The sequence below is a fragment of the Salvia splendens genome, chromosome 12, assembly GCF_004379255.2.
Source record: "Salvia splendens isolate huo1 chromosome 12, SspV2, whole genome shotgun sequence".
Lineage (NCBI taxonomy): Eukaryota > Viridiplantae > Streptophyta > Magnoliopsida > Lamiales > Lamiaceae > Salvia > Salvia splendens.
Window position 1 is genome coordinate 3,659,105 of NC_056043.1, and position 27,560 is coordinate 3,686,664.

At 37.7% G+C, this 27,560-nt stretch overlaps 3 protein-coding genes across 5 annotated transcripts; 2 read left to right on the forward strand and 1 right to left on the reverse strand.

Annotated features, from left to right (window-relative positions):
* Positions 1–2,646: 2,646 nt before the first annotated feature.
* LOC121759753 (protein GRAVITROPIC IN THE LIGHT 1-like) lies at positions 2,647–4,852 on the forward strand. 2 transcript variants are annotated; one of them, XM_042155440.1, is made up of 2 exons: positions 2,647–3,774; positions 3,850–4,852. In XM_042155440.1, exons 1-2 carry the CDS (start codon positions 2,842–2,844, stop codon positions 4,204–4,206), a joined length of 1,290 nt encoding a protein of 429 aa, XP_042011374.1. In that variant the 5' UTR covers positions 2,647–2,841; the 3' UTR covers positions 4,207–4,852. The 2 variants fall into 2 exon arrangements, with proteins under 2 accessions (XP_042011374.1, XP_042011373.1); XM_042155439.1 differs by having other exon boundaries at positions 2,649–4,852.
* A 14,844-nt stretch (positions 4,853–19,696) lies between these two features.
* LOC121759241 lies at positions 19,697–22,252 on the reverse strand. Of its 2 annotated transcripts, none has more exons than XM_042154756.1 (7): positions 22,131–22,252; positions 21,930–22,047; positions 21,221–21,553; positions 21,075–21,121; positions 20,866–20,928; positions 20,598–20,730; positions 19,697–20,381 (listed from the first exon to the last, which is right to left on the reverse strand). In XM_042154756.1, the coding sequence occupies exons 2-7, from the start codon at positions 22,027–22,029 to the stop codon at positions 20,365–20,367; spliced, it is 693 nt and encodes a 230-aa protein (XP_042010690.1). In that variant the 5' UTR covers positions 22,030–22,047; positions 22,131–22,252; the 3' UTR covers positions 19,697–20,364. The 2 variants fall into 2 exon arrangements, with proteins under 2 accessions (XP_042010690.1, XP_042010691.1); XM_042154757.1 differs by having other exon boundaries at positions 22,162–22,244.
* A 944-nt stretch (positions 22,253–23,196) lies between these two features.
* On the forward strand, positions 23,197–25,750 carry LOC121759242 (ras-related protein RIC2-like). Its single transcript, XM_042154758.1, has 2 exons — positions 23,197–23,603; positions 25,114–25,750. The coding sequence occupies exons 1-2, from the start codon at positions 23,383–23,385 to the stop codon at positions 25,547–25,549; spliced, it is 657 nt and encodes a 218-aa protein (XP_042010692.1). The 5' UTR covers positions 23,197–23,382; the 3' UTR covers positions 25,550–25,750.
* Positions 25,751–27,560: the final 1,810 nt, after the last annotated feature.

The following is a 27,560-nucleotide window of genomic DNA, read 5'->3' on the forward strand; positions in this document are numbered from 1 at the left end:
TATGATTGCAAATGTTGGTAGTAGACTTGATTCTCAAGTTTAGTAGGTGTAATTTTAATCAGTCTTACTTATAACATGGTAGGCCCCCTTGATTAGGATTAATCAAATTTCTACAATCATTATTAACACTAATTTAATCTATAATTATGAATTTTTAGCATGCATCGTGATGAACTACTATATTCGAATCAACTTAGACCAATAGAATGTGATGAACAAGTTGTGAAAATGGCAACAAATGTCCATGAACATATAATAAAAATAGATTAAATCATTTGGGGTGTTATTTGTTTATTCGTTTTAGTGAGCAAATTAATCCGAATGAAATGAATCATTGATTTTTCTTTTACATATAAAAAATGGAGCAAATAAATCATTGAAAGAATTTAAATTCATTAGAGTGATTTGATACTTCAAGTAATTGGCAACGGAAATGTGTTTGTCTAAAGATATTGATTTGGAGTAATGTGATGAAGGAGCGTTGAGTCTTTAATTAATACAAAAGGAAGATAGAAACAATCATGTGTATTCAGTGGTTCATACTCCATGCCACACAATTTTAATACTTTTACCAATAGAAAACTCTTTTAAATATAAAGATAGTTCTTACTTATTAGTAGCTATAATAATCAACTAAGTTTTACTTTATTGCATTTCCAATTTAAAAATTCTTCAGCTTGCATGCTTATTTTGGACAGCACTACTATTACCACTTTTAGTAACATTATCATGCATAATTTGTCTCTTTACATTTCAAAAGGATTTTTTATTAACAAAACTAAAATTTGGTAGTATGTTTCATGTTTATTTCTATGTTGTTATCTCATTGGGATTGAAACCATAAAACAAGACCTTTTGACAATAAAGTGGAGACTTCAAATCCCAAGTGAATAAATCCCAATAAAGTGCTCCTAAGTGTTAAAATAAGCCTAAGAATAATTAATCATTTTTTTTTACCTAACAATCAAAAGTCTTGATATGGATAACTTGAAGTGAAAAATTAGAGAAGTAGATAGAGAGATAGCAACCCAAAAACATATACAAATATTAAAGTTCAATAAAATGGAAGCTTTTGGCCATTAAACCTGTCATGGAATGTTTGTAGCTTTCTTTGGAAAAAGAAATGTTATGTTATTAATAATAAGAAATGGGCCATTTTTTCTGACCAAAAAGAAAAAGGTATTGATACTATTACTACGTGATGCATCACTATCGTTTCATTGTCACTTGCATAATACATGCATGCACACTACATTTAATGTTGGATCTTGTTTCTGTATTTTATTCATTCTGTTTTTGTTCCTTTTTTCTTCATCAATTATTTCTTGCTTTGATTCATATCTAGGCGAGTACTACTATTTTATTTTAAATTAAATAAATAGTTTTTTCTATAGGTTTTGGAGGTTGAATTGTTTCGAGATTGGCGAAATTAAATAAAGACTTAAATATTAGTAAAAGATTAATTATATGTGACATTGTTTAGAGATAAAGTATTAAGTATGTTCTATATTTATAAGATATAATTTTATTTAATTTATCGATTTGATATAATTTGAAACTTTAACTTGAAGAAGACAAAGGAAAAAAGTGGAGTAGTAAAGAAAATTGAGAGACAACACACGTCAAACTTTGCGTTCGATTTTAGACCATGAATAGTGCTACTTTAATGTCCACATCTTCACTTTACCTATCTTACCAAGACTTGATTTAAGTCTTGTAGCAAGAGTAAATAATAGGAGTAATAGTAATTATTTTTTTGTGCTGTTTTATAAATTTAATGAATTATATATATAATGGAGATGGAATTATATATGTGGAATCGACAAATTATATATCGTTGTTGCCATTTAGCGATATTAGAACGTCCACTATAATGTGGACGCGGCTATAGCCGCGTTTGGGGCGGAAGCGGGGCGGCTTATAGTGGGAAGGGTGTCCGCCGCGGGGGTGGACGCGGCGGGTGGGGGAGGGGCGGCGGACGCGCGATCGCCGACTCCGGGGCGAGGACGCGGCTGAGGGTGGCTGGAGAGAGAAGGAGTGGGGCTATAGCCGCGGCTGACGCGGCGACGCAGCGGTTCGATTCAGGGGGCGGCGGTGGGAGGGGGCTGTCCGCCCCCTATTGTGGACACTCTTAGAGTGACAGATACATAGATTCCTCAACTTTCCTTGAGCTATATGGTCCTTTATGTAACCCAAAATAAACATGTTTGTGATGATTTAAATCGTCAAATCAAATTCTAGATATGATTTACTTTGTTAAATTCTAGTATAAGAAAAAAATAAAAATAAAAAATTTTAATTTTACATCTTAACTCGTCTATTAAAATTAGTCTTATTTCTATTTATTTATTTTTTTATAATTTTTCTCATTCTGTTTAATCTATTTTTTTTATTTTTCATACTTTATCAATTATACATGAAATAGTAGAAGAACTCCATTTCTTATATCCACTACCTTTCAATTCGATGTAACATTGAGATAAAAAAAATTAGAATATTATTAATTGAAATTGGATAAATAAAATGAAAATAAGTAACGAACTATGTTATCAAAATCGGAATATAATTAATTTTTGTAAAACCGACCAAAAATAGAAAAATGACCGTTGGTCATAGAGTATATTAGAAATAAATAATTATGATAAATTCGAGATGAATGCATTCCTTCTTCTCCGCGCATGCTTAATTATTTCCCGCCATTAATTTACATACTAATCCCCTGCTTTTTCCTCTCACTCTCAATCCCCCTTTATCTCCTTCCTTTTTCCCAAATCCAAATCCAATTTCATCTTCTTCTCCCTTTTTCCATGAATTGATCAATTCAGCAAAAGAAATCTCGTAATGGAACCAGCACGGCCCCGCAGCAGAATCGCCAAAACGTTTTCAAGAGTAATCAGTCTCAAATCGAGCTCCAAAAACCGCTCCAACAACCCAGGCTTCTGCCTCTTCCTCCCTCAGGAGAAGCTCCGATGCTGCGAGTCGCATCAATTCGAGAAGGAAGACGCAGAGGAAGCCATGGAGGAGTGCAAAACCCGCGCCGCCATGGAAGCCTTCGTCGCGAAGCTCTTCGCCACCATCTCCACCGCCAAAGCCGCCTACGCCGAGCTCCAATTGGCGCAGTTCCCCTACAACGGCGACGCGATCCAGTGCGCCGATCAAGCCGTCGTCGACCAGCTCAAGGCGCTCTCCGAGCTCAAGTACAGCTACATCAAAAAACAGATCGACTCGTCGCCGCCGCACGTGACGCTGATGCTGGCGGAGATCCAGGAGCAGCAGTCGCTGATGAAGACGTACGAGATCACGATGAAGAAAATGAGAGCCGAGATCGAGAGCAAGGAGGCGCGAATCGCGTCGCTGCAGCAGAGCCTTCGAGAATCAGTCGAGAGCAACAAATCGCTCGAGAAGAAGATGAACGCCAGCGGATCCTTCTCCGTTCTCGACGGCGTTCGATTCTCCGACGTCAGCCCTCGAGATTTCATTCTAGTTTTACACTACGCGTTGAGATCTGTGCGCGGATTCGTCAAGCTATTGATTCGCGAAATGGAGTCGGCAAATTGGGACATCGACGCCGCGGCGGATGCGATCCAGCACGACGTCGTTTTTAGAAACAGAGATCATAAAGCGTTCGCGTTTGAATCGTTTGTTTGCAGAGAGATCTTCTCCGGTTTCAACGATGCCGGATTCGCCGTCCAAGGCGGCGAATCCTCCGTTCGCGGAGAGACGCCACGTCAGCGCCGCGATTTCTTCTTCGATCAATTTAGGGTTTTGCGATCGGCGAGTGCGATCAATTTCTTGAAGCAAAACCCTAATTCGTTTTTCGGAAAATTCTTAAAATCGAAATACCTTCAGCTGGTGCATCCGAAAATGGAATTCTCATTCTCCGGCAACCTGAACCAGAGGAAAATGGTGAATTCCGGCGAGTTTCCGGAAACGGAATTCTTCAAGGCGTTTGCGGAGATGGGGAGGAGGGTTTGGCTGCTGCATAGCTTGTCGTTCTCGTTTGATCGGCGAGTCAGTTTATTTCAAGTGAGTCGGAATTCCAAATTCTCCGAAGTGTACATGGAAAGCGTGATGGATGAGGCTTTCGCCGCCGCAGACGGCTGCGTCAGGGTCGCGTTCACGGTCGTTCCTGGATTTAAGGTCGGGCAGACGGTGGTGCAGAGCCAGGTGTATCTCTTCCCGACAGACTCTCCGGCAAAGAGCTAGCTAGCTCCCCGCACGCGCTCTCTCACGCGCCGCCCCTGCAACGGTGGGGTCTCACAATCTTGAAATTAGATCCTCTCTGCACCATCCGGATTTTCTTTTTCAGGATTGCGATGTTGACAGCCCGCTTGGAAATAAAAGGTATGAGGAGGATCGCTTTTCAAGACGGCGGAGCAGCGGCGGCGCGTGGGCGTATTATGAAATGCGGTAATTTTAAAAGATGGGAGTAGTGAGACAGAATTAAAGGAGGGCCCCACGGATGAGGGAGAATGAAGTGGTTGTTTTTTTTTGGCGGGAAGGGGGCGGTGGAGAGAGGCGGTGAGATGGTGGGGACGGCGGCGCACAAAGTAGAGAATAGAGGGGCCCTTTGGCCGGAAAAAAAGAGAGGGTTAAATTATGGTAGTGTTTTTTTTATTATTGTTTTTGTTTTTTTTATGACGAGGAAAAGACAGATCGGAGATGTATGGAATAATTAATGTCATGTAAATAATTATTTAAAATATGGAGTATACGGTTTACACAAGTAGAGGAAACATCATTATATCATTCTCAATTATTCTATTTTTCTTTGCTGAATTTGTGAGTGCAAGTGCAATCATTAATTATTCGTAATGCGGAATGGAATGAAATTGATGAGAAAAATTTATTATTTTCCTTTTTGGAATATTTGCCTGTTCTTTGGAATGTGTTTAATTTACCATACTTGCCGACTTTCTTGGGGTAATTACTTATTTATAAATATTTTCTATTTGTTTCAAATTTGTTGGAGTACAAAATACTTGATTTTTGCATAAATTATTATACAAAAGTTTCGGCTATTTTTCACTTCGATATATTCCGACATTATATGAGTGGAAACGACAGTAACTATTTATCTACATAACATACAAATAATGATTTTTTTAATCAATATAAAACAATAATATACTCCACTTTTTGTACAAATGTAAAGTGATAATAAATCTGTTATGCTCCCTCCGTGCATGAATAGAGTTTTGTACACATTATTCTCTCTCTTACTTTTTATATGAAATTTTTGTGCTTATTCTAATACAAAACTTTCTCTTGATTATGTTTTATTAATTTATATTAAAATTCGTATAGTATATTGTCAAAATCGTGACGAATAGAAGATATTGAACTGCATAAAACTAAAGCCAACATCGAAAGGAAAAGATAAAAAGACTCGAGAAATTCAAAAGATTAATACTACTACTATTGAAAACTGAAATAGTGAAAATTCGTAATCTTTTTACTTTCAAATAAGGTAAGTAGGAGTATATAAGACTGATGATGTTTGGCGTTTTCTTTTGTCTTTGTCTAATGAAAAAATCAGAGTGATTTATAATCTAACATTTCGTATGAATGTTTTATCATTATGATGAAATGCATACATAGTAAAGAAGGTCCCTGTCCTGAAAACAAAATCCTGTTAAATCTTATCAATCGAATAATTTTTTTGGAGAAATGAATATATGTAAGTCATGTAGTAGTACAAGTTAAGAGATGTATTGACTTGGATAAAACTACATGTCGGGAGATGCTCCACATCAAAATACTCCCTCAGGACATCTGCAACGTCTATGCTCTTCGGGTATGCAAATGTCACCTTCTACAATAAAATACATTACACTTGCTGATGCAAAATGGTAGTAAGGGGTATGAATATTCACCATCAGAATCACGAAAAACACAGAATATTATAGCATCAAAGATTGAAGTATTGTGGCCGAGGAAAAAGGATGCAGGCAAAACGCGCGATTTCTCAGCGCACAAAATGGAAGCATTTGGATAGAAGTCAGTGTTAAGAGTTAAGAGTAATTCGTCAAATATCAAAGGGTAGTCTCTCAGACGCTCTCACAGGCGTTAGCGTTCTCATGCTTAATAATGACCACCTCGTGAAGTCAATCACCCATGTCATCTGCTCTTGAGATTTAGTATGGCATTTTCAATGACATAAACCATCTGCTCAAATGAAAAACAGAATAACTCCTATTCAAGTGACTCAAATATCCTAACGAGTCTTTTCAAATACCTTCAAATGGGGTTTGCTATCTTATGCAATACTACTATTAAAACCGCCAAAAAGAAAACAAAAAAATTTATGTGCTGGTTTTTAATCTATGCTTACACAGCCTAATCTCCAACAAAGAATTTCAATTTCTGTAATGAACACTGAAATAGAAAAACTGATCAAAACCTCCCAAAGATGAGAAACTTGATTTTAGTCATATTAGTCACATAAGCTAGTCTCATTTTAGTCATAACTTTTTACTATAACTCAAAATTTCCCGAAATTAAAGTAGATAATTAAAAATAATAAAATAAAATTCGAACAGCTAGTACATTATTTGAAACCAAAAATTAAACCTAAAGAAATACTAAAAAATGACATTGATTTAAACTCCTAAATTAAATTTTAATTGTCACTTTGAAATGAGTGAGGAATGTAGAAATGGATCATTTTCTAAAATTTAGAAACGTAAGATTGTTTTAGTCATGGGTTGCTATTGCAATTCAATTCGATTTCTTAAAGTGCCAATACTGTCTCAAGTCTCAACCAGCTCATCGCTCAGAGCAGAATCGACACTCTGCTATTGGTGAATTGGCCGTTGGCGGTGTGCTTCGTTTTTATGGTCCGGTTGAACCACTGTCCACCCATATTTTGCAGTGGTGAACCATATCCCGAGTCTTCATGTACGTTTCTTTTGAAATATTAACCTCAATTATCATATGAGATTTGGATGTCGAGGGCGTACCTCGTTTTACCTCCTAGTAATTTTATTGAAAAAAGCAAATACTACTAGTTTTTTGTTGGTTGGCGATGATTGAATATTTGCTAATATCCACATATACTTTGAAGATTCTCGTGATTTCCTCCACAGTATATTAGAGAACCTTGGCAAGATCAAATCAAAGATCGAGCCAAGGTTGGTTGCATGCAATGTTAAAGTGCATGAAGTGGACGTGAAGATGTTTGGAGCACGATATATAGCCAAAACAGTACGTACGTACGTACACAAGCTCACTGATAGACCCTTGATCTATCGGACTAGAGCACCAACGATTTGTAGCGAAACGAAGAATAAGATAAACCCTAGTTGAAGTGCTAGGGGGCCATTTCCGCCAGAACCGGAATGAGAATAAGTTTTAACTTTATTTCTCAATGATTTGAATTACGATAGAATTCTATTATATAGAATTCTAAACCCTAACACATGTCTTGCTAATCAAGAAACATAATTAAAATAAAAGATTACAAAAGATATGAGAAATAAATAAAGACAACTAACTAAAATAAAAGATACGCTAAAATATTGAATATATCTTCGACGAGATTTGCTAGATCGAGGACCCTATCAACTCTCCCGCCGTTGAAAACCACCTTGCCCTCAAGGTGGAAGGCAAAATAAGAACAGCTTAATTGATATCCTTCCTTCGTAGCTTCAATTGTAGCAGGATGAAAAGTAGTTCTTTCCTTCATTCCACCAATAGGAAGAATTGCGAGGTCCCGCTTTACGGGTTTATTCATGGTAAGAGATAGCATGGAGGTAATCATGGTGCAACCGACACTTGATCCATCCTTAGGGGTAGCACCTGGAACGTGAAGTTGAATGTTGGTGTTGGGAAAGAACTGATCCTCGGGATCCTTGACATCCATTAACCCAAAATGGTCTTCAACCAAAATTTCGTGAGCGCCAAGAACATCAAATTTCTCATCATTGTACTCTCCCCAAGGTCGAACGTCGAGTGTCACCGTGTCTCTCAATAGATAAACACAAACAACACAAACAATAAATCCAAAAGCATAAGGTCTGGATTTCAAAAACAGCCGCAACAAGGTGAGATCCAAAGCCAGGGAAATTACACGAAGCAAATTTTGAAGCCATATAAAGAAATCGTGAGCAGAATAGTGAGGAGGCTCTTCGACATCACCAACACAAGCAGAGACAGGGACGAAATCCGATGAGACCAAAATCTCGTCATCAAGCTTTCCAAGAATAACTCCATTGCAAACGACAAGACACATAGCTGCAAACCCATCAATCACAATGTGCCAATAAGGCATTATCCGAACAACATTATGAGAATAAACTCCTTGTGTTGCCATCATATTCTCAAAATCTCCAGGGTCAAAAATACGAACTCCTTTCATCGCACCAAAGTAGAACACTAATTCTCTTCCGTCATAGCTATCATTGTACCCAATAAGGATCTCCTTCCAACCGAATTGCTTGACAATTTTTGCATCGACGAAGTAACCTGCCAAAATAATTTTTGAGGCCAACTTCGGCCACATCATTTTCCTCTCACGTATTGCATCGATAGTGAACTGTGATACCATTCCATAGCCCGCGGACATGCCAACCACGCCAGTCTTCCATTGCGGCGCAAATGAAATAACATTCGTTGCCTGTTTGGGATCAAGAACCGGTGCAATCTCCTTTCCCTCTGAAATTGTGAGTTCAAAATCAAGTATTAATCCATCATCCACTATTGATTTCATAATGCTAGTAGACTCGCTAGGATCCCATGTAGCCGACAATTTCTCCTCATCGTTCTCACAAACCGGATTTGTGAAATAGGAACCAGACGGTATAGCGGATACATTGCTTTGACCACATAAATCCACTGAAACTCCCTTGTTCACTACTTCTGTATCCAATACATCTTCAGAAATCTTGTTAGATTCAACATGGATGAATTCGACCCCATCAAAAGCTCCTGGGTCAAATATACGAACCTCAGTTTCGGCAACCAATTGACGAGAAGCACGGCTCCGCTCAGTATCTTCACAACACGTGAGCAAGGAATGACCGTGTTGTGCAGTAGTCGGGCTGTCCGGCAACTTCATTCCCTTGCTGTCATAAAGGGTGGCAGGTGGCTCGGGCTGGACCTCCACACTGGAACTGGTGGCTAGCAATGATGCTGATGGTAGAACAACCACTGGTGACAACACATTAACTTGGGCGGAGCTGATCGGCACGCCAGCTACGGCGCCGTCCTAGGAGTAAGGGGGGCGTTTAGTGTGTGACTCGGCATGTGATGCAGCGAACTTTGGGGCTAACTTTAAGGCATCCTTTCGGTCTACATCATTCTTATAGAAATCTGGATCAAAGTGATGACAAAGGGCCAACAAAAACTCTTGCCAAGATGCCTCTGGATTGTTCTTTTGAAATAAATAGAGCCATTCGGACGCCGGAGAATCTATTAATAGAGGTACCAGTTCCAGACGATCTGATTCTGGAGTTAAGGATAAATTGAAATACCTCTCAATACCATAGATCACTCAATGGGATTTTCGCCAGAAAAATGAGGTGCCACAATGCCGAACAATAAACGCTCGCGATCGATGGCCTCGCTCAACTGCCTCTTCAGGCTGCCGAGTTCTTGCAGGATAAACTCATGTACGTCGTCGGACGAATCCTTAACAGGTAGGCTGGTAGTCATTTGAACGATACAGAAGTTGAAAGCTCAAAAGGGAGAAAAGAGGGATGGTGCGTGGGATTTTGTATAGAAAAAAGAGAAAGTATTGGCTTGGGATTTTGAGAATGTGATGGAGGAAGAGTAAACAATGGAAGCACCAATTGATAGACCCTTGATCTATCGGACTAGAGCACCAACGATTTGTAGTGAAACGAAGAATAAGATAAACCCTAGTTGAGGTGCTAGGGGGCGATTTCCGTCAGAACCGGAATGAGAATAAGTTTTAACTTTATTTCTCAATGATTTGAATTACGATAGAATTCTATTATATAGAATTCTAAACCCTAACACATGTCTTGCTAATCAAGAAACATACTTAAAATAAAAGATTACAAAAGATATGGGAAATAAATAAAGACAACTAACTAAAATAAAAGATACGCTAAAATATTGAAGATATTTTCGACGAGATTTGCTAGATCGAGGACCCTATCACTCACATTAAGGAGAAGTTTGTTACTGATACGAGAATATCTCTACGAATATCCCATATATCTATTATTTAGTTTAGTATTGATTTAGCATATCTTTCCATATATTCTTAGTATCTTTATTTCTTATTCCCTAAGTCAGAGTAGTCTTATAAATAGGAGATATTGTATTCTTTTATTTCAATCCAGAAATATGAAATTATCTTTTTAGCTTTTATCGTATTTTATCTTTTTGCAATCCTAAATCTTGGTTTGATCGACCGGCAAAGCTCCGGCGACTGCCTTTTATCGTGTTAAGGGAGTTCACCCTTAACAATTGGTGCTTTCATTGAGAGCTCATGGCCGACTTCAATCTTCGTTCATGGCCGGAGATATCGCAAGCATCCGAAGGCTTGCAACTGAATTCAACAACAACAACGTTGGAGTATATCCACGCTTGGCTCGCCCGACTCGAGACCCGATTGAGTGAGCATGAGCGTTGGGCAGCAGCCACGCTCCCTCCGTTGCGCCCCGAGCCTGACCCACCGGACGGCCCCCTGCTGTACGCCGTTGCACAGCCGCCTTACCAGCCCTACCAGCCACCATCGGCTCCTTATCAGCAAGAGATATACCCTTCGTTGGAACCTTACTACCAGCAGCCGCAACCAACGTATGGGCCTGCTCCGTACTTTTTGCCGCAACCCCATCACCAAAATCCTAACACTTACGGTTACCCGCCTGCGTCGCCTCGACAGCTACAACCGGTTCGAACCCGACTCCCGACCTGCTGGGACCCACCGCAAGAGTGGCAGTCCTCCGCTTCTGAACAACCCGCTCCATACCCCGACCAGCTTGATTGGCAGAAGGCATATCAGCCTTACACTCAGCCCCCGTACGCGGACCGTCAGCCCTATGCGTGGCCGCAACCGCCGAGCCATCACCTTCGACACTACGACCTCCCTCTGCCTGAGCAGCCTTACCACCAAGGAGCATCGCAGCAGCAAAGCACATCATCGCCTATTGAGCTGCCGCCCTAACATGCCGCACCAAGACCTTGGCAGCCCTTGCAACCGCTACCGATGACAACCCCATTATTTGTCTCAATCTCAAGGAAAAAAGAGGAGGATGCGAATCTGCCCGATGGTGAAGAAAAACTTTGTGCGAGAAAGAAGAGGTTGATAGAACTTAATAGGATGTTGAAGCAGAACGAGAAAGAGAATGACTCTACTGAAAAAGAGGTCAACAAGGATTTTTCGAAGCTGATCGAGAAAGGGATCAAATATGAAGATCTTAAATCTAAGTTAGAGAAGAAGGAAAAATATTTAAGGGTGCTGCTTGAGAAGCCGAGAAAAAACAAGAAGATGAAGATTCAGAGCCTTGTTGCAATTGAGATAAAAGAACACGACCTTGAAGTGGAAATGGAAGAGCAAAAGACTGGAGAATTGGTTCAGAAGGAGTGCGCAATCAGCCATATGATGAAAATATTGAAAAAGAGGGGTCTGACTTGTGCGTATGATCCAGGAGGGAATGTCTCGCCAAAGCTTAGGTTCGCGACACTCTTGGTTATGTCGTGGTTCCCACCTTGAGGACAATGTGGATTTTAACCGTGGGGGAGTTGATACGAGAATATCTCTACGAATATCCCATATATCTATTATTTAGTTTAGTATTGATTTAGCATATCTTTCCATATATTCTTAGTATCTTTATTTCTTATTCCCTAAGTCAGAGTAGTCTTATAATTAAGAGATATTGTATTCTTCTATTTCAATCCAGAAATATGAAATTATCTTTTTAGCTTTTATCGTATTTTATCTTTTTGCAACCCTAAATCTTGGTTTGATCGACCGGCAAAGCTCCGACGACTGCCTTTTATCGTGTTAAGGGAGTTCACCCTTAACAGTTACTCAGTTAACAACTAAGAGTGAGGACCACAAAGGTATATGGAGAGACAGATAGACAAACGTAGCAATGAAAGGAATAATAATAGTGAAGAAAATTGTTGGATGATCCTGTTTTTATTAAATCTGTAATCAAAGTTTAGCAAAGGATTCTAGATCCTTCTTAGTTATGCTATAAGTACATAATTGAATCAATGAAACAGTAAATTCACAATATGCTACGCATTCTTGTTTTGCTTTCTTTCTTCTTCATGTATTCCCATCTTTGTTTTCATCGGAAAATTGTTTGGAGACAATGTGTTTGAAGATATAGTTAAATTGTTTGGTAACGTCCGACTTTGTGGAATTTGGAAAAATTGCTACCTAACTTCTGACATGAATTTTGGTCGGCGTCACCACCGGAGCGCCGATTTTTCGCCCACGCCGGTTTGACGCCGAACCATTGGAACCGGCGTGGGCGAAATCGGCGTCAAAATCGGCGTCGCCATGCCGATTCCCGCGCTGACGCCGGTTCCCACGCCGATCCTCACGGGCGCCATTGTGGCTCCCGGATCGGCGCCAAACCGGCGTCGGATTTAAATATTTTTTTTTTTTTTCGCAAAACACAATATATACGCGCGTTGAACCTCATTTTCATTCGCACCACTTGTTTTAACGAGTACTCTCTCTCTACCTTACTTTCTGTACAAGATCAATAACGAGCAATGGAGAACAACTACGAAGGTACTCCAGTTAATCCCGGGGGATGGTCTCAGACTCCCCCGGCTCCCGGTGTAGGGTCTCAGACGCCCCCGACTCCCGGGGCAGGGTCCCATACTTCCCCGGCTCCTGGGGGAGGTGGTTGGCCTCCAATGAGCGGGTACTACAACGTGTACCCGTGGCAGCAGATGATTCCGGGGTGGGCACCCGGCATGCAGCCCCCTATGCAGATGATGCCGGGGTGGGCACCCGGCATGCAGCCACCGGCGCAGCAGATGATGCCACCGGCGCAACATATGATTCCACAGTCGCAGGCGACGCACGGGGGGGACAACGCCTATCGGCCGACTTTTGATTTTTCCACCGGTTCTTCGCACACATCGACCCCAACGGATGCACAGTATTCGGAGACCTTCTCCTTAGCGGACTTGGGTTTTGATATTAACGACGTTTCTGAAACTCTCATTCAAAGCCAGGGAGTAGGGCGGGGTAAGAAGAAGGGCAAGGCGAAGAAGGTCGGCGAGTCGTCGCAGCCCCGCGCCGAAATCCGGGGCCGGAGGAAGTGGACGGACGCGGAGAACGTTGCGGTTGCCAAGGCGTGGGTGAGTGTTTGCGACGATCCTCTCGTTTCAAACAACCAGAGGATCGTCAACTTGTGGGCGAAGATAGCTGCAGCCTACAGGGCATTTTGCCCTGAAGGGAGACCGTGCACCGGGGAGGAGGTCCGGAAGTGCTGGGACCGAATCAGGGCTGGCGTCTCTCGATTTTCGGGTTTGTACGCCAACGCCCTCCGCATGCAGACCAGTGGCCAAACAGAGGAAGACTGCAGGAGGATTGCGGAAAGAGCCTACCCCGATCCGGATAAGAAGTACTATGAGTTCACCTACTGGAACTGCTACGTTGTGCTCAACGAGTCGGAGAAATTCCGGGCAGGCGTCGACGCTGGCTGGCCGAAGAGGCAGAGACTGAACTATACCGGAGATTATAGCGGCAGCAGCGGTGGTTCGTCAGACCTCCCCGAGACGGCCCAGGAGGTCCCGACTCCTCGGTCGTTCGGTCGCCGACCTCGCCCGGTTGGGCAAAGGCGGGCGCAGCAGGTTGCGAGGGGGGGCACACCGAGTTCCCAGGATGTCCATTCGGCATCCCCCCTCGGCAGGTCTACCGAGGAGCTCAAATTCTTCGCGCGCCAACAAACGCGCGCTCAAATGGTGAAGACCTTAGCCGACTTCCAAGCGGCGGTGGACCCCGAGGTGAAGGATTTTCTTCGCGTATTGCTCCAGAGCCAGCGTGAAGAACTGGAGGCGATGAGGAGGGACACCGGCGGGAATAGCCGCGGCGTAGGTGGCGACGGAGGCGGCGGCGACGGCAGTGAAGAAGCGTTGGGCGACGACGGAGACGAGGACGGCGGCGATGAGTGATTTTGTTTTACTTTTTTAAATTAATGTACTTTTTACTTTTTGTAATTTTTTTAAATTGTTGTACTTTTTTTTAAAAGTAATGTACTTTTTAAATTTTAATATTATTATTCGAATTTTCCGTATTTGTCTCGTAAATTAAATTATGTATGTTGATACAATTGTAAATTAAATTATATAATTGTTATTAGTGATGTGGATAGGTAGTATGAAGGCTATTTGATGGCTATTTGATGTCCAGTTGATGTGGCAAGCTGATGTGGCAGGAGAATTGTAGTGCTGATGATGTGGCAGTGTGAAGGCTATTTGACGGCTATTTGACGTCCGCCAGCATTGGAGATGCTCTGAGCACCAACGAAATGTGAGGACCATGTTTTTAACCAAACTAATTAAATGCATTTTATTTCGCTTACAAAAATTGTCTTTACCTTAATTTTCAATGAATTATAGAAATGTTATTCTTAGTTCCACCATATGCTATCTAAAAATCAAATAAATCGGTAAAATCCGATTTTTGTGATAGAATGCATAGATTAAAATTTTAGATATTGATTTAATGTAAATAAATTCAACAATGAGATACAAATGCACGTGATAGAGATCTCCATGTTTACAACTTGTTGAAAAACTCTATTGAATGTCCAAATTGATAAAGAATAAGTTAAAATTTGATCTAGGATTTTATGTCAATTATTTATATACTTCCCCCCAACATAAAACCCTAAATTAATTTGTTTCCTTTAGTCTAATTGTGACATGACGTTTATTATATTTAAGCTAAATATTTAATTCGATGCCTCAAAAGGTAGATTATTGTGGAGCCTTAGTGTTGGTTTGAGACGAGCAATAAAACGTTAGCTATCTCAACGAATTGTAAAATTGTACTCCGTTCCATAGTAATAGAGACATTTCATTTTCTGCACTCGTTTTAAAAAAATGATAATAAATAGTTAAAGTGGAGAGATAGTAAAGTAAGAGAAAGAATAATGTAGAGAAGAGTCTTATCTGCAATATTCTCTCTTTTACTTTATTTTTTCTCCACTTTAACTATTTATAATTATTTTTTCAAAACGAGTGCGCAAAATGAAATGTTTCTATTACTATGGAACGGAGGGAGAACGTATTTTACGTTAATCAATAGAGCTATAATTGAAATCATTTCTTCATAATTGTGAATCTGTGATTACTAACAAATTTGGAAAACCGACAGCCAATTTCGTAGATTTACAAGTATTGCGAATTCAGCTATTTTCGTACTAAAATTAATTATTATTAGAGTGTAATGTGATGTGCGGTCGAATATATTCTTTAAGATTTGTTTTCACACACCACATAAATAAGCTGTATGCATTTGTGGTGAATAAAAATATACGAGCATAAAGAACCATCATCCACAAAGAAATTCAGCAATGAAATATAATAGTAGTATGGGGTCATTTAATTTTGGAAAAGAAAATGTTTGCCCCTAAAAAGGGAAGCCATATGGATCTTGCAAATTGGTGGGTTCAGGTCGGGTCATTATCATTGTCATGTCGATATAACAATGATACTATCTAATTAACCTAATTTGAAAATAAGTTGTTAACGAAGCTTTTGACATGAATATGAATTACACCCGATTGACTGATTCATTTACACGTGAGCACAATAGTAACAAAATTCACTTCGTATTGACACGACATGTTAAAAATCCAACATATATCCCGTACTAAATCTAAATTCTCACAAAAGCCAAAGATTAATTTTCAAACACACCTTGCCTAGTAAATTAAGAATTGAAAAAAATACTCCCCCCTCTCCGGCCGTATCTATATGAGACATTCTTTTTGGTCACAAAATTTAAGAAAATTGTATAAAGTGAGTTAAGTGGAAGAAAATAAAATACTACAAGAAAATAGAATAAAATAAGATAGATGGAATGTATTATTTTTGCCTAAAAAGAAAATGATTTATAGTGGACAATTCGAAAAGAATACTATTCAAGTATAGATGGACGGAGAGAGTAAGATTAAGGAGTAAGTGGTGCACGAATTCAAGCTGAACATAAATGATCCGCTTCCAAGCATGTTGATCATCAATGAATCACATAGTCACATGTATGATAGGGATTAGTATTTACAATTGCTTCATTAAATTCAAACTAATTAAAGCTGGAAAGAATATTAGATCTACCAAAATTGGCAAAAATTCTTGGAGCAATCTACACGAATAAGGTTCATTCTCGTATGATGGATGTATCCCTTACCACTGACTACTTAAATACTTTATTACTAATCTATTTCTTTTTTTGTGAGAGAAAATACTACTTAAAAAGTTACTAGTATTAATGTCATTTAACCGACATTATAACGACTGGTGGAAAAAGTCGAAAAAAACGCGTTACATGTTTGCCTTTCTCATTCTTGCCATCTACCTAACAAATAAATAAATAATCATGTATGTCACATTATATTTACATAAGTTTGATCAGTCTACAAACTTCTGATTTAGTTCATGTTAATGCATTAACAGTATATTTTGCATCAACAATAACCAAATTATACATTAAAATTTGGCCAAATTGTTATTATTTATTGGAATATGACCAAATTCCAAATTCCAATCCGTTCCATACATAATTTAAAAAATTAGCCAGCAAAACTTGTTCGCAATTATCTCATAATGAAAAATCTAGTTGCCCGTCTGTAAAATATTGTTGCTATTTTTCAACTAAACGCTGTCAATTTTTTATGAATAGACAACGTTGTGTTAGTCAATGACAGTGAATTAGATATATGATTTCCCGACTGTCATATCATATACAATTTCATTAAAACTCAAAGTTTGTGTCGTGAGACAGTAGTACTTGCTAACAAATCCAAATTTCATGAAGTATCATAATTTGACAAAACATCATAATTTTTACGACAATTACCCACACACTGAACATGCAAAACATCTACAAGATCTTATAGTAAAATAAAATTTTCATTGAGATACCAATTTAGTAACCAGTGATTTTCACACATTGTCTATGGTCTTCATGATCGGAACAAACACGTCGTCGACAAATAGCATCAAAAGAAAAATAAATTGAATAAAATAGAAAAGAAAAGAAAAAAAATAATCCTACTCTATACATTCACATGTGTAATTAATCATCTAATAATCTAGCAAATGATCAAAATATTACTAAGGCCTTTAATTTGCCTCAACAACAAAAGAATTCAAAAATTGTGAAGATAGAAGCTAGTGGCCCACACCGGGGCTCGGAACGGAGCGCAGAATCCGATCGAGGGCGGCGAGGTGGCGGGCGATGAGCTTTTCGTCAAAGGTGGCGGACGCCTCCACCTTCTCCGCCGCCGCCGTGTCTTCCCGGTGAGGTGGAATATTGCTATTTTCCACCTTCATCAATAGCTTTCTTCCTTGTGTAGACGACACCAAACTGCAAAATATGATTACTCCCATCACAAATACTGCACCTTTTAGAGCCATTTTTTGTAAAAATGATGTAAAGAAACTTTTTTTTGAGAGAGAAAGAGGGTTTTAGTGGAGGAAAGGGAGGAGGAGTTTAAAGAGATTAATTGGAGAATGTATATATAGAATATTGAGTGGAATATAAAAAGTGGGAACTACTACTATATAAGGAACACTAGGGAAAGAGTGGGACACAAGGTGGTTGGGCCAAGTCAAATTCGATAATGCATCTTTTTTTCAATGTTTTTTCATATAGATAATATTATTGTGTAGTATTACTTTATTCAATGCGTGTTGAGATGTAATATGACTAGTTTTTAATGCAAGCTTGAAGGATACAGCATTTTGTAGGAAAAAAAATTGAAATATGCGAATGTTGGTAGAATTTTAGTTTGAATTTGTGTGTGAGGTCAAACAAAATAAGGTGGATGGCACTACTAAGAGATGTAATTTGAGTTGAATGAAGGCCGAGTGGAAGCTGAATTAGGTGGGGAAGTGAGATAAGTCGCCGGCCATTATTTTTCTTGGTCTTTAATTTCGTGCATGTTTTACTTCGAGTCAAGCTCCTAAATATCCTCGTAAAATCATTGGTCACGATTAGTTCTTTGTCACACTGCTAGTATTTTATTGGGTACTGCTTGTCCTTGTTAGTTACGATCAAGTTGGATCACCATTTCGAGTTGTTTAGCTCTCACAATGAAATGATCAATTGTATCTAACTAAGAGAACTCATACTAAAATACCAGTCTCTTAGAGTTCGTAATACTAACCCAGGCCAGAATTCATTGGCCGGAGTCATTGTTGTGAGCAATTGAGTACAAGGTCAAAGTTTATAATTTTTCATCCGCTTTAAACTTATAAGAAATATCAGAATTCGACTAGAATTCGTGATTTTAATACCAGTAATTTTTTTGGAAATAAAGAATAATTTGAAAGTAATTTTACATTTTCAAGTTTCCAATCACATGGGACTAGCTCCATCGATGTAGCTTTCAAACATGCCTAATTTCTATTTACTTTTTCTTCTCCATTTTGTGGTTCATCTTCACACTTGAGCTGGCCGGCCCTCGTTTTTTAAAGTTCATTTCTTCCTGTCAAGTTGTATTCATATAAAGAAACGTTCAATATCATAATTCGATTTTGAATAAATTCTTTTACCATTTTCCATAATAGAGTAATAATTACTTAGAATTTAGAACTTTTTCCTTACATATATCGTATAAAAAATTAATACTAAGACTTTGTGTTTGAAAAATTGGCCAGTGTAGGTGGTATATTATGTCCAAATGCTGCCGTCAATACTTCCTTTTGGATTCGCCATTAAACCAAAAAAGAAAAATTCAATATGCGAATTCATACTCTTACATGTGTCTGCATTTATATATTCTTCCTTTGAAAACTGCCAATCAAAAGATTCGATCGACACGCTTTGAATCTGATTGGTAAGAAACTTAATTAAGTCCATGTTTGACAGATCTCTATGATACTCAAATGTCCTGCAAAGATATTTTGTCAAGATGGGACTTACATAAAATTGTAGCACTTGAAAGATGGGACTTGCATAAATTTCCGTCACTACAACAAAAAAATTGTTAAGATCACTTTTAATGCAATTAAAGACACTAATTTGTGTTTCTAAATATATCACCAACGCTTCAAAAAACGTCCTTATTATGTTCAAACTAAAAATTAAAGGACGCAAACGAAAGCGTCCCTAAAAAACAAAAAGATTAAGTTAATTTATCCTTAATTTATGAATATTTTTTTACATCCTAAATTATTGTTATTTTATAAAATTTTCAATGCAAGTAATTACGTCTCAACTTTTGTGTCGTTAAAAAGTAGTATTTCGGAGTACTAAATTTTATGTAGTGCGTTCGTTGACTTGTTAATAAATAATCAAGGAAGGTCCAATTTGAATATGACTGTATATATATTTTCATGTGCATGCATCTTTATAATTCATTCTTGATGTCAACCATCTTTATTTTAATAATTTATATCGTATCATAATTGATCGGTATATGTATATATTGTTCATGTATTAAAAGTCAACTAGGGAGAAGTCGTTTCCTAAACCTTAATTAGGTCAATATGGATTTTTTAAATTGAGCTCAGATGAGATTCAATTGCAAAATCGGTTACAACAGAATTCCTTATGACAATTAGGTACCAGAATATTTAAATGTGATCGATTACATGTTTCATATGAAGCAATTAATAATGGGATGCATCCAAATATTTGCTAAGATGCGATGTATTGCTAAACTACCTTTCAAATTATTACTTTATTAATAAAAAAATCCAATGATAAATGAAAAAACCTGCCAGATCTGGTAAATGTTAGAAATACTAGAAATTTGTACATTGTTCTCTTCATTGGAAATGAAAACGTGATCTTTTTACATGATTTTAAATAAGTTCTAAATTTTCAGACTTACATTTTCCAGAAAAAAGGACCAGTTATAAAATATGAAGAAGATTAAAACACATTATGATTTAAATTTTAAGGATTACCTTTTTATATTTTCACAGCTACAACTATTTTAGGCACAAAGTTATACGGAGTAATTTTTTTAATATTTGATTACTATTACTACTTGTATATTACGAAGAAACTACGAACTTATAAGACTACCACAAATCCTTTTTAGACAAGCAGCAAGAAAACGAAAACGAAAACGAAAACAAAAACTCAACAGGGATGACTTGGGCTAGAAAGTTCCACATATTTACATTGTAGCGTTTACCTCGCTTTAAGTCACTGAAATGCTTCGTCTTGGCTCCCGTAGTTCAACCATCTTCGCTTTCTATAATACAATAGAAAAGATTTGAACAACCAAGCTAGTACAAACTAGACCATACCCAAATTAGTTGAAAATGGAAACATAACCCCACGATTACGTGAAAATCAAACCATAGACCTCGCTAAGGAGAGACTATTGGTATTTAAGCTTAGCCACTTGGACCAGACCCCATCGCAAAAATTTGAGTTTCACATAATTTGTTCGTGAAGAATCTCATACCTTTTATAGTTTCCATGTTATCTTCCTTGAAGACACCGAGGGGTGAGCCACGTATGGACAGAAGCATCTCGCCATATTTTGGAAGCCTCGTGGTTTTGGGGGTTACCCCAACTGACAATCGATGGTTACTAACCTGTAGTTACATTATCAATGAGAAGTTAACTCGGATGCAGAAATCTGAGATAGGAGTAACAAATAACTACTAATTTTACATCAATAAACAAAGATAACCACATATTATATGTCATAATTTCAAACATTTACATACATTTGGAGTATACAGGTTATCCTTCAGTTCTAACATTTGTGATTCGGATGGCTCGTCAAAAACCTGAAAATTTTAATAGAGGGTAGCAGAGATGAGTATCTAGCAGCTAACAGAAAGCAAATAATGGCCTTAACTATCTCAAGCAACTGATAAACCACAGATAAATAGTAGAATAATTTATCGAGGAAGCATTAAAGAAAAGGACATACGAGACTCCTGGTCTCTAGTTTATCAGCAACAAAAAGGCTTGTTTTCACTGCGACATAATGATAAAACATCACCAGCTATACATGGAGAGAGAGGTCGGAAGATCAGGTCGTCTAGTTTAAACTTTAAAGAGAAGATTTCTCAATACCAGCTTGATTTGAAAATTTGAAGCCACATAGAGAAGGAATCCCTGAGGAGAAATCAGGATAAGCTAATGACAAGCGACGTAGAAGAGCAGAATGTATTGTTCTTTTATCACCATGGTCCACATCCACAGCTTCCCCTTTCGATTTCACTTCATACTGGCCATCCTCTCCAGTCTTTTCAAGGGTTAGGTTCGTTAGTTTTTCATCGAAAAACTGCAATACAGGAATCTGCAACTGGTCTTCACTGAAATACGAACGAAGTAACTGCAGCACAGTGCTAAAATGTTCGATTTCAACATCCCGGAGAGCTCTGATTGCAGTACATTGCCTTTCAGCTGATGAACAAATTATGCAAGTAAATTCTTAATGCCAAAATTGATGACCAATACATACTTCAAAGGAAGAACAAGTACAATTCAAAAGAAAAGCATCATATCATAATTTTGCTAAGCTAACCTAATAATCTGAATGTGCAATTGCAAAGTCAATCAAAAGTTGAGCAGTCAGCTAAAGTGAAAGTATGATTCAAGGCTATGTCCAACACACAATTGTGGTAACTAGTGCGCCTAAATTCGATAGAAATGCTTATTTCCCTCTCCACTCTTGTATTTCACATATTTAGCAATACACATTCGATAAAAGTGCTGATTTCCCTTTCAACTCTTCACTATTTCTATATATTTAGCAATATTGCGGAGGTGAAGAGTACACATTCGTAGTTGTCAAATGCCTCGTCTTTCTCTTTCAGTGAGGCGATTTTATCACTGCAATTCTGTTCCTCTCCACGCGGTCTTCCTCTTTTTGTTGCCATTGAAGCCTTTTACACTATCTGAGAGTAAACTTACAAAATTAGCAACCAAAAAGGGCAGCAATGAGAATGAGAATCAATTTAGGCAATATTTCCAATAATACATCAATTAATCGTAGAATCAAGGTACGCAACCAGGCGGCGGAGGCGGCGACTTGAACGGTGGCGCAGATATTGATCGTTGGCCGAGCTCCTTGGAAAAAAAGTGGCGTTTGTCATTTCTATGTGGTGCGGTTCTTGTGAAAAGGAAAAACTCTCAAAATTCAAATAAATTGCACAAGAAGGTTCCGGTTTTTGGTAATCGAAAAGCAGGTCCTTTTACATTTGATAATTTGGTTCAAATCCCTCAGGTTCTGGAAATTTTCAGTTTAATCCTTTATTTCTAAAAGCGGTTTTATAAAGGATACAAATTGTGCAACTTTCTTTGTGCAGTGCAATTTGTCTTTGCTTGGTTAATTTATCAAATTTTTAAATTTGGAACACATTTTAATTCGTACCTTTATCTTATCTAATTGTAAGTTTATTCTATAGATAATTGTATCAAACTTTGTTTTCCAATGAATTCATGTATAAATATACAGCGATTCTTGATATACCCAGAATTGAAAAAGTGAACTTCTCAATTAATGATTTTCTTGGTTTTGCTGAAATCTTGATATGCACACTCAAAATGCTAGTACTGTATAATTTATCAGACAAAAGTTTGTCTTAAACAATATACAATATGTAAATTAAGCATATGTTCCAGCCATATTTTGCAAAATCTGTCAGCCAAAAACTATGTTTTTATATATTGATAGATAGATGTATACTACTCCCTCCGTCCCGTGCTACTCGCACGTTTGCTTTTCGGCTCGTCACAAAGTCCTTACACTATTTATAATTTAAGTTAGAATTAATGCATTTAATTAATATGTTAGTTTAAGTTAAGAGCTCTTTTATTAAGTGATGTCTCATTACACCTAAAATTCTTTTTTAATTACACAAAAAAATCAATCCCAAATTTACGGCCTAAAATGAAAAGTGCGAGTAGCATGGGACGGAGGGAGTATTTTGATAGATATGTAATTTTAAATTAAATAATATAAAAACAAACTAAATAAAGCATTTTTATTGCTGTTTCAACTGCCATATCGACATCTAAAATTATTGAATTATTTATATGAAAATAGAGGAGTGAAGAAGGAGGAAAGGAGCTGAAAAAGCAATTCTTGTCACTGTAGTTATCTCCTCAATATTTTAGCTCTCCAAAATCCCACCCAATTTTCAACTACTTTACCTTTCTCAGCAGAGGCTTCGTTTCAGTGAACTGGATCCGCGGACCCGACCCCGCTACCATCCGAATCTGTCACAGCAATGTCGGGTTACCGGGCAGAAGACGACTACGATTACTTGTTCAAGGTTGTTTTGATAGGGGATTCCGGCGTCGGGAAATCCAACTTGCTTTCTAGGTTTACACGGAACGAGTTCAGCCTCGAGTCCAAATCAACTATCGGCGTCGAGTTCGCCACCAGAAGTTTGACCGTCGACGGGAAAGTGATCAAGGCTCAGATTTGGGACACTGCGGGCCAAGAGAGGTGCGCATTTATGTTAATTGTTTGCTACTCGTCTGATCTGCTGCTCCTGCATTTTTTTTTTAGTTGTATTGTTCGCGAATTGCTGAATCCAGTGATATTGTTCCAGAATTGCTCAGTAGCAATGAATTTTTTGAATTTTGCTGTTTATGGAAGTTGTGCTTGTAGATTTTTAAGTTATCTAGGGGGATGAGGGTTTTGTTTGGATGGATCTGTTGGCTGTGATGCTGTGGTGATATTTGAGTTTCAGCTGAAAGGGTAAAGTGATCTAGGGCTAATAATTGGAGATAATGTTTGATTTTTGGAAGGTAGATTCTTGACATTCTAAGTTCATTGGAATATACGATATTGTACAAGTCTTAGTTTTCTTTGTGCATTCAGTCATACTGAATTATGCCTTTATATTTTCCTGCTCATGGTGGGAAATGAGAATCATTAGCTGTGATGGATTATCATGAGTCGATTCGAAAATGCATCTGCAAGTGATCCTATGGAATATCTGCAAAAATATTTGCTTGGAGTTCCGTATTTGGTTTTATGCTCAAAGGAGTGCAAATGAATCTGCAAGTTTTGTGCAAAATCTGCTTGACGATTTTCTTACTTGCAAGGCCTTCAGAATCCTAGAACCTGGTTGTAACCATTTTCCGAGCTTCTTCGTCTCATTAATTTACGCCTTCTTGCAAAATTGTAATAGTGTATATGGCAATTTATCAATAATCATGGATGAAATTGCTGACTGTATAATATGCCTTAGGTTATTGATATGTATGAAGTGGAGTATAAAAGTCTTTGATGATTATCAAAGTAAAAATAGGTTTCTCTTTCGCCAACAAAGAATAGATACCTATTCAAGTTAACTAGGAGTTGTTGAAATCTAGTTTGGCATAGTCTTGCCTAATTCTAAGCAAAGCCCATTTAGGTGCTTTTTAGATGTCTTGAGTGTAGAGAAAATTTTCTTTTCTAAAGATTTACACTTATTGCTTCCCTTTTTTCTCATTTTATTATTTTCAAATTTTCAGCATTTTATTTCAACGATTTTTTATAACCGTCTGTTGGGCAGTTCCCTTTCTTGAGGTACATTTTTATTCTCTTGGCCGGTTAAGTTTTAGCCAAAAAATTAATTAATAGATGGAGATATGAGTTACAATCAGAATTTTGTTATGAGTCAACACAGTTCCACTGTCTTATGGGCTTGATGGTTACAAACCTTGTCTTGTCATGTCGGACCGTTGCAAAATCCAAAATCGTAAGATCAAATGTAGCTGTTATCCTTGAGGGTTTCATATCCTGGCTTGAGGTTAGAATCCTAGTTTAGAGATTAAACTAGCGAAAGGACATAGATAACACGAGTCAAGGTAGATTGTGACCCGCGAGGAAATACTGGACTTCTGGAATTAAATAGCTTTCCCTTTTTTTTACAGCTACTAACAGACATATAGATGAACACAAGATATGGGTTCAGTTATTCGGTCACTTGTTGTCTTTTCCACTCTGAACGGCATCCTTTCTGCAGGTACCGTGCCATTACAAGTGCATACTATCGTGGCGCTGTTGGTGCTTTACTTGTATATGATGTCACTAGACACTCCACATTTGAAAGCGTCGAAAGGTGGTTAAGGGAGTTGAGGGATCACACTGATCCCAACGTAGTCGTCATGCTTATTGGCAACAAATGCGACCTCCGGCATTTGGTGGCAGTCTCAACAGACGATGGGACCTCATTTGCTGAAACCGAGTCGCTCTACTTCATGGAAACTTCGGCCCTAGATGCTACCAATGTCGAAAATGCATTCACGGAGGTTCTCACACAAATATACCGCAGCGTGAGCAAGAAGAGCATGGAGGCAGGTGACGACGGGAACATGCAGACTGTCCCGACCAAGGGCGAGAAAATCGACGTGAGCAAGGACGTATCGGATGTGAAGAAAGGAGGTTGCTGCTCCTCGTGAGGTATGGTGCCATCTTTGTTTTCTGCTGCATCTTCTTTGAGATTATGGTGTAAACTTTTACCTCTGCAGATGTTAGAAATATGGACATGCTTTAATTTGTATTTTTTCATGGGATGCCAAATTCACATGATGTTTGTCTGATTCAGACATCAATATACGTGTCATTTTAAGAAAAAGGGGAAAAAAATCCTTACTACTTTATTTGTTAAGTTTTTTCTATAGTTTGTCAATGCTGTATGATGGTTACCAATTATCAAAAGATATTTTGACTAGTGGAAATGTATTAAACTTCAATGACTATACCCATGCGTGAGTCATGACTTGTAACAGATGTATTAAACTTCAATGACTATACCCATGCGTGAGTCATGACTTGTAACATGATATTATTGCAGCAAGATCTGTCTCTTCATCGCCAACTGTGCTATGTCCCTGCGGGTCTTGTAACATGATATTAACTATTAAGAGTGGTTGACTTGAAAATTGAAATAAATAAAATGAATTAAATCTAAATAATTATACTCATGCATCATGAGGCATGACTATAACATTATACTAGTATTAAGAATTGCTGACTTACAATAGAGAAAATGGATTAAATAAGGTCTTATTAAGTTTTACTACGCTACAGTCTTTCCAAATCTTTTTTGATCAAATTCATTTAAAATATAAATATACTCTGTTTTCTCAGATGAAATTTCTACCAGTAAGGTCAGATAAATTTAAGCTCTACTATTATATCTTTAGGAATTTATGTGTTCACCTTTTTTTATGGGTGAAATAAAGTGCATTTAAGTGTGTAATTTTGTGTTTAATTTTGGAGTTTATATATGCACTTTTATAGTTTAATCGCTTTATGTGTAATTAAATACTTTGTATATGACTGATAATAGATTTATATGGTAAATAATACTCCCTCCATCCGTGAAATGTGTCCAATTTTGTCATTTCGGTCCGTTCGTGAAATGTTGTCCATTTTGTCTTTTACTACCTTTTGTAGTAAATAGACCACACTTTCCACTAACTTATTACACTCACAATCTATTATTAAATTAATACATAAATGTGTGGCCTACAATTCACTAACTTTTTTTCATATTTCTTAAAACTCGTGCCAAGTCAAACATGGACAACATTTTGCGGACGGAGGGAGTACCTGCTATCAATTTTTGAGTGCCAAGATTTAAAAATTATGCTACTATCTCCGTCCATGAAAATAGTTTTAGTAGTGAACTACACAAGTGTTAATGTATAATAATTGATAAAATAAGTGAGGGATTGAGAATAAAAAAAAGATTGAAATGTTATTATGGAAAATAAAATTCATTCTAATACCAAATGAAAAAGTTATTAAAAATATATAAAGACTAATTTTGAGAGGCGGTGTTAAACGGAAAAACACGACTATTTTTAGACAAAGTATTACTATTATAAAGTAAAAAACGAGTACACATTGTTTTACGATGTACTAGTACAATATACCTCTTCGAATTAGATATTTTGAAGATCTGCTCGATTAATATATGACAAAAAAAGCGACGCCTTTACATAATTTTATGTAACCAATGCTACAACGGATAAGGAAGAGGATTAGAGTTGTTAATCAATAATTATGTAATGTTAATTAGGAATCGCACCCAACGCGATGAGATGCACGTGTAACATGTGGGGACTCATCTGTAATAAAGCTTTACTCTTACTACAACCAATCACATAGACAAACTAATCACTGGTAAATTATCTTATTTTTGGATCTTAATTAATGATTGAAAGGCAAGTTGTGTGGTCCTTCAAAACTCACCTACTACGTGTCTTTTCTTATCTTTTTCCATAAAATATAGCTCTAAACCTATCCTTATTATTAGTTAAAATGCATCATCATTACACAAAAATATAATAGTACAGTAGTTTTCATGAAATTAGGATTTTGCTATTCACATATTTTACCCATTCTTACGTTGGTGTTCTGAACACTACACAAATAGGAGTATCTTGTTTATGTATTAGAAGA